At 35.9% G+C, this 14,901-nt stretch overlaps 1 protein-coding gene across 3 annotated transcripts in view; it reads right to left on the reverse strand.

Annotated features, from left to right (window-relative positions):
- The window catches only part of LOC144341574 (ubiquitin-conjugating enzyme E2 2-like), a 37,478-nt gene extending 27,404 nt beyond the window's left edge, over positions 1–10,074 (reverse strand). For 2 of the 3 annotated variants that reach the window (XM_085493975.1, XM_085493973.1), the window contains exon 1: positions 9,925–10,074. In XM_085493975.1, the coding sequence (XP_085350101.1) occupies positions 9,925–9,948 (24 nt within the window). In that variant the 5' untranslated portion in view covers positions 9,949–10,074. Of the gene's footprint in view, positions 1–2,763; positions 2,900–9,924 lie in introns of those variants that run through there. The other variant, XM_085493974.1, reaches the window with a different exon arrangement.
- Positions 10,075–14,901: the final 4,827 nt, after the last annotated feature.

Below are 14,901 nucleotides of genomic sequence, written 5' to 3' on the forward strand. Positions count from 1 at the left end.
CAACCACATGAATACCATGTATATATAAGACATCTCAACCACAAATACTATGTATATGCAAGACATCTCAACCACATGAATACCATGTATATATAAGATATCTCAACCACATGATTACCATGTATATGCAAGACATCTCAACCACATGAATACCATGTATATGTAAGATATCTCAACCACATGATTACCATGTATATGCAAGACATCTCAACCACATGAATACCATGTATATGTAAGATATCTCAACCACATGAATACTATGTATATGCAAGACATCTCAACCACATGAATACTATGTATATGTAAGACATCTCAACCACATGATTACCATGTATATGCAAGACATCTCAACCACATGAATACCATGTATATGCAAGACATCTCAACCACATGAATACTATGTATATGTAAGACATCTCAACCACATGAATACCATGTATATGCAAGACATCTCAACCACATGAATACTATGTATATGCAAGACATCTCAACCACATGAATACACATGTACTATGTATATGTAAGATATCTCAACCACATGAATACCATGTATATGCAAGACATGAATACTATGTATATGCAAGACATCTCAACCACATGAATACCATGTATATGCAAGACATCTCAACCACATGAATACTATGTATATGTAAGACATCTCAACCACATGAATACCATGTATGCAAGACATCTCAACCACATGAATACCATGTATATGCAAGACATGAATACTATGTATATGCAAGACATCTCAACCACATGAATACCATGTATATGCAAGACATCTCAACCACATGAATACTATGTATATGTAAGACATCTCAACCACATGAATACCATGTATGCAAGACATCTCAACCACATGAATACCATGTATGCAAGACATCTCAACCACATGAATACTATGTATATGCAAGACATCTCAACCACATGAATACACATGTACTATGTATATGTAAGACATCTCAACCACATGAATACTATGTATATGTAAGACATCTCAACCACATGAATACCATGTATATGCAAGACATCTCAACCACATAAATACCATGTATATGCAAGACATCTCAACCACATGAATACCATGTATATGCAACACATCTCAACCACATGAATACCATATGCAATTAATTAATTAATTAATCTCAACCAATTAATTAATTAATGACTGAAATGTACTCCTGCAGTCACTTGTCATGTCTATGACTCTATAAATTAATTGTTCAATCTAAAATTACAGGCAAATATTCTCATTTCAGGCAAGTGAAAAAGAATATTATAACTCTTGTTAACATGCAATGACATTATTTATTAAAGGTTGTGTTACACTATTGATGTTCACTTGAAAAAATAAACAGTACTGGTTATGAGTGTTTTATAAAGTAAATCCTGTTCAAATGGTAGACACTGATGGCAAAACACTGCCCTCATTAGGTATGAAGCTATGAAGCAAAGGATTGTGTGACATTGATTGATATGTGTTACTTAAAATTTGCGTGAAACGTGGAAATACCTGTGGGTAGGGAATTGGATTGCGACCGAAGTCTAAAAAGATTGATATGTGTTACTTAAAATTTGCGTGAAACGTGGAAATACCTGTGGGTACGGGATTGGATTGCGGCTAAGTAGGTTTCAAAGATGGTCTTTTTACGATTAAGGTAAAAAGTTGCAAATTTCTAGCGGACTCCTGCAGACTTTGTTCCAATATGCCAGTCTGCATATGCTAACAATGACACTCATCATTCTAATAAACCACTTGTCCATAAGTTGTGGGTGTATACACAATATCTGGACAAATGCTAGTGAATGATTCAAAGTAAATCAACATATCTAGGTTTCCTTTCGATTCTTTTGATGTAAACGTAAAGTTAGACTGACACAGTCTGGGGAATTTTTTTTTTTTTAAAGTTTAAATTACATAAAAATATCATGGAACCGAGGTGTTAACACAAAATCCCCTGTGACTGGGAAATCACCGAGACTGGACACAATTGCCACGCCATCTGAGGTAAGAGCAAGAACTAGTGTGTTTTCATACTAGTTTTTACGTTAATGAGCAGAATGACAGGCAAGAACGTAATCAGAGTAATTTGACCTTTACACTACTGGTATATCTAGTTAACCTTTGTATTTGAAGACTGTTCACATTTCTTGAAGTTTCTCGATCATCAATCATAACAAACTAATTACTATTAGAGAGAAGTAGCCTGCATTATCTCACCTGGGTTACAGTAATGCGTGATCTGCACAGAAGACAATAAATGATTTTATTTTAATTGGTTTTACTGACGGCCATGACATTTTCATTGCCCTTCTGACTGGAAGCTGCAAATAGTTACTCATTTCTGTTTTCTTTGAATTAATCGGTGTGGTTGTAAGTTTTGCACCGGCTCCATACTCGTGGCCAGTATTGCAATTAACTCAACTTTCTATAAAACTACCGTGTCTACATATCACTAATGACTAATAAACTAAACTAAAAACTAAGAAGAACTGAAGTGAAACGAATGCAACTAGAAATGATGACATTGTAGCAGACATTTGTTTATGCGAATCAAAGTCAAATAAGTGGTACTGGAGGGCTTGAGTCCCAGTTGCTAAATATTCATTTTAAAATGCTTTACAGGAGCTACGTACAATGCTCCCAAATGTTGAATAGCCTGTGACTGAACTTGTTTTGTTTATAACAATCAGAAGAATCAACGTCATGCAAAACCCCAGATGTAAGTGTTTTTTGTGTGTTTGTAAGGTGATTCTCACCTTCATGGAAACTCCCCATCTACCTTCACTCAACGTATGCAACAATAATAAAAATCATCTTAAAGTATTCATACTAGTTCATGGCAACTACACAATCATGAAAGTGGGCTAGGTTTACTTTTCCTTCCTCAGTTTATAATAGTTGTCACATTTCTAATTTCATTGCTTTGTTGGATTAACATATTAACCATCTGAAAACAAACATAGTGATTGTGTACATGTAAGTTATTTTTGGCTGCTGTTTTTTCAGTGGATCCATAATCAATGATTGCTTTCTTTTTTTCCTGAGATTTCCAGGCATACACCAAAGTCAGCAAAGGAATTTGTATTTTCAGAAATATATTTATAATTTATAAACTGTTTTCATTTGAAATCATTCAAATCCAAATGAAATGATTGAACTGGCCAGGTAGGCACTTCCTTCCTCTGCATGTAGTTATCACGAATAAATTAGAATAATATGAGGTTATTACGAGAATACCTCAAAGTATGCACAAAGACAGTACCAGCTAGAGTATCGACCAATGCGCAGCAGAGGTCGAGGATACATCATGGGAATGCCGCAATCCAACAAGTCATTGTCAATGACATGTCCCGTTCCGTTCATATTTGAGTGACATATACATTCAAAGCAGATCATGACCGAAATGCACCTGCATATGTACAACACATTGTGCTAAATCTGAACAAAATCCATCCATGCATGACTGAGATCCGGTTCTGGAATTGTGAAAATACGTGATTTTGATGCATTGTCGGCCTTAAAATGGCCATCATTCCACTATTGTTAAGCAGATCATGAAACAAATGCACGTACATATTTGTGACATGATGTACCTTGTGTGTGTGAAGTTTGAACTTGATCAATCCAGACATGTCTCGGATACGGATCCTGAACTGAATTCTTTAAAACAAAATGGCCGCCAGTCGGCTATTTCGAACTTGATCCGAAAAAAAAAATGACGTGCATCAAGGTCCTATTATGTTTAATGTATGTACCAAATTTGAATGAAATCCGTCCATGCATAACTGAGATCCGGGTCCGGAATGGTGAAAATGTGCGACTTCAATGCATTTTCGGCCTTAAAGCGGCCGCCATTTGGCTATCGTTAATGAGATCATGAAACAAATGCACATACATATTTGTGACATGATGTACCTTGTGTGTGTGAAGTTTGAACTCGATCAATCCAAGCATGTCTCAGATACGGATCCAGAACTGAATTCTTTAAAACAAAATGGCCGCCAGTCAGCCATTTCGAACCCGATCCAAAAAAAAAAAAAGACGTGCATCAAGGTCCTATTATGTTTAATGTATGTACCAAATTTGAACAAAATCCGTCCATGCATAACTGAGATCCGGGTCCGGAATGGTGAAAATGTGCGATTTTGATGCATTTTCGGCCTTAAAATGGCCGCTATTCGGCTATCGTTAATCGGATCATGAAAAAAATGCATGTGCATATGTCCCATATAATGTGTGATGTATGAGTGAAGTTTGAACTTAATCGGTCCATGCATGTTCGAGATACAGGTGATCACGGACGGACGGACGGACGGACGCACGCACGCACGCACACAGGGCAAAACATAAGTCCCCGTTTTCGGACTGCGTTCGAACGGGGACTAAAAAGTGTGGAGTCTAGACAAACCCTGATGGCAGCCATGTTTGTTTTTATTATTAAAGAACGCTTACGCACGTAATCATTCCATATTTGGAATTTGCATTTTATTATATGGTAGGATGAAAATACCGCAGAATTACGGCACGCTGTAACTTACAGTTATAGATGTATAATAATAATTGTTTATTGCATCTTTAGAAATACACATTTATTTCAGTATATTGCAATAAAAATATTAATCAATACAGAAAAATAAAATAGAATGTTTTAGAACATCCCACATCATGGATTCATACATTGTGTAACGCTGTCTGAGTGAAATATTTAATTTTATAAAAAATGTATACTATACATGTCTTAGCTGACTTCAAGGTAAACTGAATTTCATGAAGGCATGAATATTCTTTGGGTAAATTTATCAAACATTTACCCTGGAACACCCTCATGCTTCATTTAAATCAAAAGAATATGCTTTGATTGGCTATAGTGTCCACCCATTACCCATGATTCTTTGTGAATTTCCTTCAAGCATTGGTTAATTTACTGCCAGTCCTATACAATGCAGCCATTTTGGTTGCCATGGCAATAAAATAAATAAAATATCTAGGTTGCCATTCGCAGATCTATATAATGGAAGGGGACAAAAATGTTTAATATAAACAAGCAGCCTATCGACTGAGATAGCTCTGCTGTTAGCAATGCACATTCAATTAAAGAACTGAAGACATTAGAAAATGAACAATATGTAATATCAAAGCAATCGGACTTACAGTTTTTAACAAGAAGTCGAAAATATCACTTTCTACCAAAAATGACCAAAATATTCACAAAAATTAGAGAATTGAAGATATCATCACGAAATGAACAAATCTGAGAAAGGTCTACATGTACATGTAGTATCTATATATGTAATATCAAAGCAATTGAACTTTTGGTTTTTAACAAGAAGTCGAAAATATCACTTTTTACCAAAAATTACAAAAATATTCACCAAAATTAGAGAATTAAAGATATCATTACAAAATGAACAAATCTGAGAGAGGTCCACATGTAGTACCTATATATGTAATATCAAAGCAATCAGACTTGTGGTTTTTAACAAGAAGTTGAAAATATCACTTTTTACCAAAAATTACCTACCTACAGTACAATGTGCACACAAGGACCCATGTGTTCTCGCCATTGGCGAGGCAATGGCGAGGCCATGTCCCGCCAATGTCGAGTCAATGGCGTGCCAGAGGCGAGGTCATTAAAGGGCTCTCCCTCAAAAAAGCGAGCCCAAGATCAAGCTCGTCGTGGTCAGTTAAATACAGCGCGCCTTATTAAACTCGGCGCGATCACCGGCGCGACCGGTATTTCTTGGAACACCAAAACATAAAATATCACTTCAGCGTGGTTACACGAGTGTTGTTTGAAAAGTTAACAAATGTTTGTTTTGTTGATTTCATCATTAAGATTTGTCAGATTGAATTATTTCCCCGAGTGGACCTTAATCTTTGCAGACCCGATCGTTTTGTGAGATTTGCGTGGGTATGTGTACGTGTATCTGATTGTCGATTTCATATCATTGGTAGTTGTAAAAATAAAACAAAACAAAAACACTCTGTGCCGAAACCTCAGTGACAACACGATTTCCAAATATATGTTATCATGTTGTTTTGTCGGTCTCTGGTCCACCATTATATTACCGATGTCTTGATTCACCCCTGCACCGATCTGGAAAACGGGTCTCATTATGTGACGAAATAATCGTCACAAACTGTTTGTGTTCACTTAAATTCCAATGTATAAACCGTCATCACGACGTTCATAGAGGTAAAATGCTAGACAAAGTAAAATTGTTGTACGCGGAGTCGTTGCATGATGTATGTTTCCTTTTCACAGTTCAGTCAGAGGTCAATGACAATGTCGTAACTAAAACCTCCATGCTAAAACCATGTGGTCAGCAACAGAAATTATACAAGTATGTTTTCGAATTAGATAATATAATAACCGCTCTTTAACTAAGACATAACCGTCAAGTTCTCTCTGTACCTGCCATATTTAATTTTTGTTTTTGTAACAAGAATGATTCCTTCATATTTTGCAAGTTTGAGTGTTAACCCAGAATATTGCTATTAAAAGTGAACCTCATCTTGTTAATGAATCAGTGTCGGACATTACAAAAAACATTGCATCTGATCTTGGAGATGAAATAGCTTGTTGGAAAGTCTGTTGTAGACTAGATGTAGTCTATTATCATGAAATTTTGAAATATCTGTGAATAGTGGAAGAGTGAATTGGTCTGGAATGTTGTGGGTATAAATCCTTTAGCCCATCCCATTTTATATGGCTATATTTGTGAGCCATCAATATCAAAATCGTATCCAGTTACACTTATATACTGTGTTATCTTTCATAATTGTTGCATGGTAGAATTTTATTTACAAATCTGCACCAATTTCATATATTTACTCTTCCTATGTCTAGAGTACTATGTTAACCACGTCTCAGCCTGATTACTTACTTGTCAGTGTCTGACTGAAAAGTCAAAAAGAACGCTGAAAGTCAGTTAATTTTTGTTTTTTTAGTCAATAAATATGAACAAAACCACAGCTGTTGTCTGTCTCCATCCACCATTGCTCTGATGGTAATTTTCATTGTTACACAAGACATTGAGAACCACAAGTGAAGACAAACAATCAGTTTTGTGGTTTTTAAAAAGAAGTCAAAAATATCCCTTTTTACCAAAAATTACTTGCGGTTTTTAACTAGATGTCAAAAATATCAGTAGTATTTGAGGAATTGGTTGAAGATTGCTGTCTCATATACATGCTGGTTTTAATGTACTGGTCAAGTCAACTATTGCTACTTCACAATATATGTAATTATTGTAATGGGTGTATATATGTAAGAGAATTTAATATATATCATGGACAGAAGAAATCATTATTTTCTGTAATTGCATAATAAAGGTTGTCCACAGTTTTTTTTTTGCAAATATTGTATTCATCGACATTTATTTTGTATTATATTTGTTATCAGTCATTTGTTTTGTATTCTTGAACCTGTAAATTTTCTTATACTGCTTTTGCACAAAAATCAACAATGGTTTAATACATACATATGTAACTGTATGTTATTTTGACTTTCCAGTACAATTGTAAGGTGATTTTTATTCATTAATGTTTTATTGTGACTATTTGGGACCTACCTGTGATTCTGGAGTCCAAAGCTAAAAGTCAGTTGCCGGTGTCAAAATAGCAGCAGAAACACATCAATTTGTCAGCTGTTATCAGCGATATGATTTCAAACACAGAGATTGAGAACCACATTAAGTCTAAATGATCACTAACTACAGTTCCTGAACAGCTTTTGACTCATCGATTGCACGATTGATGTAACCGGTGTTACCATCTACAGTGGCCCCTCGCGGGTGGTGATATCCAAGCAAATACCGAGGGATATCGTGAAGGGTGGGCTTATGCATTGAAAATAAATAAAAAGCACACATACACACATGGGTTTATTTATACATGTTGTAGTACATTGTCTTTATTGAACAACATCACAGCGTCCATGTCTGCATGGATTCAACTTGCAGCTAGTATTATATAGCTTTATAAAAAGAGACCTGTCAAGATATATGTAAAGTGGCAACTTCATATTCCTGTTGACACCTCGAGTCAGGCCTTCTTCACCCATTAACAGCAAATTAAATACATGATGCAACGAAACATTAGCTCTTTTATTTCAAAACTGTTGGCAAAAACGATAGATAGATTTACCCGTGATGAATTTGACTTACTGAGGCGTGACTTAGCGAGGGGGTCACTGTATTTGCTTCAACTCTATTAAAACTATCCTTACAAATAAAACGGTCATGTGAATATTGTTGAGTTTGTGAGTGTGCATCTTCCAAATGACCTGAACATGGCTACAATCAAAGATATGTGCTGAACAGGAATTTCATTCTTTGCTCGTAACCATTGTCAAATTTTGGAGAGTTGAGGACTATTACAGCAAGTCTTGGGGCAGCCAATTTGCAAACTCGCTAGCGAATTGGTTAACTCATGCTTGGGTTTTGACTAAACAGTTGGCTTTCGAATCTCGCTGGCGCCGTCTTGTGATCACGCCCATGCACTTACGAATCTATATAAAAGTAGGGAACGATCGTTATACTTGAGGAGCTAATCAGCAACGGTTTTACAGTTGGGTGGCAATTTCGCTTTCAAATATACTAGGGAAAGTGTTCTATTTTCTTCGTATCCATGTAAAAATGTCGAATGACTTTTTTAGCGATCGGCTTAATTTTACCCCAATGGATCTTTTGTATGTGAAAGTTTGTTATTTTCTCCCTGACTTGTAGGAAAATGTTTCTCAACTTGACTATTTACATTTTGTAGTTTCAAGCAGTGTTCAAGATGGCTACCCCCATATAATATCGGTGAAATAATTGCATTTATCATATTATCACGTGTACGCCAGCTGACTGTGGTTATCTCCAGGCTCAAACCGGAGGCTCAAATTACTCATAGGGACATGTACATGTACTAGCAAGTTTGCAAAAATGCTGCCTCAATACTTCTGAGACTTGCTGTAATACAGGAATAAGTTCCAATAAAGAATTGTTAAAATGTTTCAATTGGAACAGAACATGTTCTATATTCACAAAAAAACAATGTTGCTATGTTCCTCTGCATACAACGGACTCAAAACAAAAGAAAACATCTGATTCAAATGACCTGCATACTTCCATATATCGAGTCTTATCACATTGCCTTTACAAGTCTTATCTTCTGTGATTTTTTGATAATATCATTAATTCAGCCGAGCAGATATTTATTAAAGATGCCAGGGGAATCAAAATTTGGGATCTGAATCAACCCAGCAATGAAAAAGGCCAAGGGGGTGAGGGACAGCAATTCAAAAGCATATTTACATATAGGGTAAATAATTATATAAACATTCATGCCTTTGGGAAATTCACTGTATATTTGTTACTTGTTGTTGTTGTTGTTGTTGTATGCTTATTGAGCATAGATAATGTAATTCAATGCATTATTTCGTGCCAAATAAAATATACTATACTATACTATACTATACTATATTCTTATGTTGTTATTTTTTTACTTTCAAAAATGACTGTTGTAATCTCCTGACTCAAATATTTTAGTTTGATGCTATTTATAACCTTATATTGAGCACCTTTACAATGATGTCATGTCGCAATGCATTGTGGGATGCGTAAGAGTAACATGGGGAGGGGACAAGTTGTTCCTCCTCTATATCTGCCATTGTACACTTAAAATGAACTGGTCATGTATCAGTAATTTACATTCACATTAAAATCAAAATGTCCTGTTTCTACTGAATGTATTTTACAAATCATCGTGGAGCTGGACATAGACTAAAACATGAACTGGGGGACTTCCAATGCGGAAACGAAACAACGTTGTCAGTTTTTCAAAAGAACACGGTCCACATGCCATTGAAACAAAATGTGCTTTATCGGTAGCGAATTTCCGGAAGAATAGTAAAAAAACCACTACAATACCTTTCTTATTCTTTTTAGAGCCATGCTAAATGTCTGTGCCACCAGAGTTTGCGTTAAATTGTTTCGATTTCGACGATATCAATGTACACTGACAGTAAAACATATGGCTGCCACAGAAACTGAGCTGAGGTCATCCTATCAAAAAGGTCAACATAAATAATTTATTCATATCCCGTGGTCTCAACGTGTTATTAATGGTTTAATAGGTGGAATGACATCATGGAATTAAAACAATCACTATTCTATCTGTATTTTATGAAAATTACTGTGACGTTGGTATGTGGTGGAAAGGGGGGTACTGAATTACGCAAGCAGCAGGTACACCCGTTTTACTTTGAGTGTCCGCATATGAAAATTTCTGCTTACAACTCTTCCAAGGGGGACTTGGATTATAACACGATCTAAATCCAACTTTAAGCCTAAAAACGTTCCATTTTTTTAGCGCCAAACCCCCAACAACAAATATTTCATAGGTGTTCGTGAGCTCTTGTGTGATTGGTCAATGCATGGACAGCTCTTCTAATTCTGTGTTTTACTCCCTATCAATTTGGGCCCTGTTTTACTCAGGGGTTACGTCCAAACGCCACTCTCTTGACAGGAGATCTGTGTTGAAAAGTAATTCTTTGTTGTTGCGGTGTATGCAAGACGATGAACAACTTACGTTTTTTAACATCACTTTTATTTATATTATATAAACTTTATTGCCATACTAGGCCACCGGCCCATCACAATCTCAAGTATACATTTCTTGAAAACAATAATAATACATAAATTAACTGTAATATAAAAATACTGCCATCAAGAGGTTAATTTTAGTGCCTCTGACCTTAACTTAAAAGCTTGATACAGGAATTTTGACAAATTACAAAGTGTAATGGGTACCTCATTTTTCATTATTGTTATGAAAGTGTGGTGTCCCTGGTCATGTAATGACCAACGTGGCAATAGCTCGTCTCTGTAGGCCTGGTATATGGGACATTTGAAAATTAGGTGTAATTCATCTTCAATTATTCCACTATTGCATAATACACATTTCTTTTCAAAACCATCTACATTATGCATACGGCCAGATTCTATTGCTAATTGGGGACTCGAGCAACGAAGCCTTGATAAAGATTTCCTATGTTTGTTCACACTTACACTGATAATATATTTTTTCTACAGTATAGTGTCGTTTTACCTGGCAGAACACATTTAGGCGGCTCATAGTTGGTCATTCTTCCCATCATTCCTGTTCCCACATGTCCCTAATTCTATGTGCAAAATTTGCGAGGAATGCAATTTCATTTCCCACCCATTGATTGATCCACACTATCCCAAATCCACACCTATTCAAAATATCTCAAATATGCGTTACCCAGTTAATTTTACCACGTTAGTCTTCCCGTACTAAAAGAAGATACGATTGCTTAGCAATCTTACTTTCTTCCATACATAATAATTTTAACCACCATTTGGTACATTTAATATATGTAGTAGTAAAAAATTGGGTAATGCTCTAGTTCACCTAATACAGCTAAATTTTCACAGTATTTATAATGGACACGCTCAATACATTCATACTTCTTAAAACCACAAACTTCAGACCCATATGTCAGAATTGGATATATCATGAGATCAAAAATTTTAAAATATAAATTATATGGCAATTCCCCAAATGTTTTCATATATCTGTTAACAATATGGAGAGCTTTACTAGATTGGTCTGATAATGTTTCTGTAGCTTTGTGCCAAACATTCCTACTGGAGAAAACAATACCTAAATACTTATACTAATAAGGGATCACTTCTAAGTTTAGGTCATTATATGACCATTTCTCAGTTTTCTTAACAATATCCCCATTTCTGAAAACAATGATTTTGGTTTTTGATAGATTAACCTTCATTTCCCATTTTTCATTAAATAGACTGAGGACGTTTAGCAGTCTCTGTAGACCTATTACAGTATCAGAAAATGAAACAATATCATCCGCATAAAGCAGAATAAACAGGTCTTTCAATTCCTGTGTTAATTGAATAGCAATGTGACCAGCGTTACTTGCAATTCATTTATAAACATAGCAAAAGAAAGGGGCTTAATACACAGCATTGCCTGACCCCTACTGGATAACTGAACTGTTCTGTGTCATATATTCCCTCTCTAACACATGCTTTAACATCTTTGTATATACTATAAGTTTATTACGAAGATACCTCAAAGTATGCACGAAGACAGTACAGCGGCAGTATCGACCCACAGGGGCTTAACGATCTATTCGTCTCAATGCGTGGACGTCTATGGGGCCGTGCCGGGAAAGGACCTTGCCCTTGCTCAAAAAAATAGAAATTATGGGATTAAAACAGTTTAGTAATGTAAAGCAAGCATATGTTATTATATTTAATCATCACGCTCCGAAACCACAAAAATCACTAATACCAGAGGTACATTACTTGGGGTTTGTAACTACGGTGACATGATAACAAGATCCCGTCACAATCTCGCTCTCGCATAAACGTTTATCTACGAGAAGAGACTTGAATGGGATCTTGACATGATGTCACCATACAGTACTATGCGAGTTGCAAACCCCAAGTAATGTACCTCTGCTAATACTTGTTTCCGGCCGATCAGCTTGCACTATAGGTCTCATGCTACTAATTAACCAATGGCTGCTCGTAATTTAAATGCCCAGCAAGAACCAATGACATTTTTAAAATATTATTTTTCGCAGGTGCTCCCTGTTTGAGGGCGTAATCACCTGGGTCAGAGGTGAGACCAACTTGTGGTCTTTTGTTTACTACTTAGCGGCTGTGTACCTGTGGGTTTATTCTGTGTGTTAATGAATGTTCTAATCTTGGTGTTTTTCCAGTGATTTCTCTTGGTGCAATCCAAATACAGTAGGTGTGTCTTGTTTACCTGAGATTTGCAAGAGTTTGAGCTGGCCAACATGTTAGTTTTTTTCATATGGTTGATTACTGGCATGTTGATTTCCCATTTTTGAGCCATATTTTCAACTTTCTTCGTCATTTTCATATAGCAATCTCGTCATATGTTAACATTGTCGTCTATGGAAATTCAATTAGTGGTATGAGCCCTATATATAAGACAAGGGAGGAAACAAAATATGCACACATTTTTCTAGCTGCCGAAAATCATACCTCAAAATACAAAATACCTTGTCCAAACCATTTACGAGTGCTTATAAGACATTGAACTATCGCAAAATGTTGTCCGATTACATATAAATCATATATTTTTCCAGATTTTACGCATTTATGACGAAATTTGACATTTTCTATTCTCTGTGATACCAGCATTCAAGTTGTGTCAATCTGCGCATGCGTTCGCGCCCTCAAACGCTAGGACTGCATTTCCTTTCTTTGCTGCCAGAGTTTGAAATTCTCAACTATGCATAATCATTTATACACAATTCTATATTGTCTTACCTGTCTTTCTCGATTTAGTTGAAATATCAAACAGGATGCTTCAGATTTATCTCGAATGATTATGCATAGTTGAAAGCGCGTTTGATTATGTATACACTACTTTCTTTAAAAGCAGCTTCGATAATTATGTTGTTTGTTTTTTTAAATGACAACCTTTGATAACATTTTATGACAGTAGTACAAACATCAATCACAAGTAGGAAACAACCAAGTTCATCTCTACAAGCAATATGCCTTCCTATTGTCGCATACGACTTGTTTACCACTTCCGTGTGACTGAGAATGTTCTAGAACCGTACTGTGTCTGGGTGGAATTTTTAGAAGCTGGTTGAATAGGTAATAGAACACTGTAGGAGGCAATAGAAGGTAATGGAACATTCTAGAAATTTGTAGTAAGTGCCAGACTCATTATGTATGCTGATGTAATGGTCTATTTATAGACAGTGGATGTATATATATGGGAGTTGTTCAGCACTGAGTTCAGATCGGAGATCTCGTTGAATTGTATTGGAGTTTAAGTATCTAGTTATTGGAGTAGTGGAGTTTTACCGCGTTATTGTACTTGATGCTTGCAGAGTATAATAATACCAGTACCAGTTGAAACCTCATCTGTTGGCTCCGTGTTCGTATTTTATCATCGCCGCCAGGGAAGTTTTTTTGTTACTGTTGCCATTTTGGTATTTGAACCATCACACCTGTACTATACCAATTACGGTAATATTACGTTGCGTGTGACACATATGTACTCCCAAAACTCTCTTACAAAACTTTATATGAAGTTTTTCTGGTAATATTTTGTCAGAGAATAGCTTTGAAACAAAAACAGTATTATCAATCTCTGATTTGCTATTGCCAGTTCCCCTGAATAGATTTGTCAGAAAACTACCCCAAACCTCTGACCCATAAAGAATAACTGGTTTAATAACAGAATCAAACAATTTACAGACTAGACTCACTGAATGGCATTCATTCGAATCCCAAAGCATTTTATACATTTTAAAATTACACATTTGTGAGCTTTTTCATACAACCTTGCTAAATTTCCCATTCGATTGAAAAGTGATGCCAAGGTAGTTATAAAAATTCACACAATCGAGTTGTGTTCCATTAATGTAGAATTGAAATTTGTCTTCAAGGTTTTTATCAGTGCTGTTGTTTATGTTAACCTGTTCCATTTCTGGCAGTAATTTTGAATGGCATCAATGCCCTTCTGTAGACCATCATGACTAGTTGATAGCAACAGAAGATCATCTGCATATAAAATCAGTGGCGGATCTAGAGGGGGGCTCTTGGGGTCTGGCCCCCCCGCCCCCCCCCCCCGTTGAAAAATTTATTCAATTTGTTTTTGTATAATATAAAAAAAATCATTAACTTAGTCTGGTGATTTTAAAGTTTGGAAACCCCCCCCCCCCCCCCCATAAAAAAAATCCTGTGTCCGCCCCTGAAAATACAGTTAAATTTCACACCATTCAGGTCTACTAGGCCAGAATTGTTAACATCACAAATACCATTGACATAAATATTAAATATGCCATACAATATCTTTGGTAA

This window comes from Saccoglossus kowalevskii, chromosome 19, assembly GCF_978046115.1.
Source record: "Saccoglossus kowalevskii chromosome 19, keSacKowa6.1, whole genome shotgun sequence".
NCBI lineage: Eukaryota > Metazoa > Hemichordata > Enteropneusta > Harrimaniidae > Saccoglossus > Saccoglossus kowalevskii.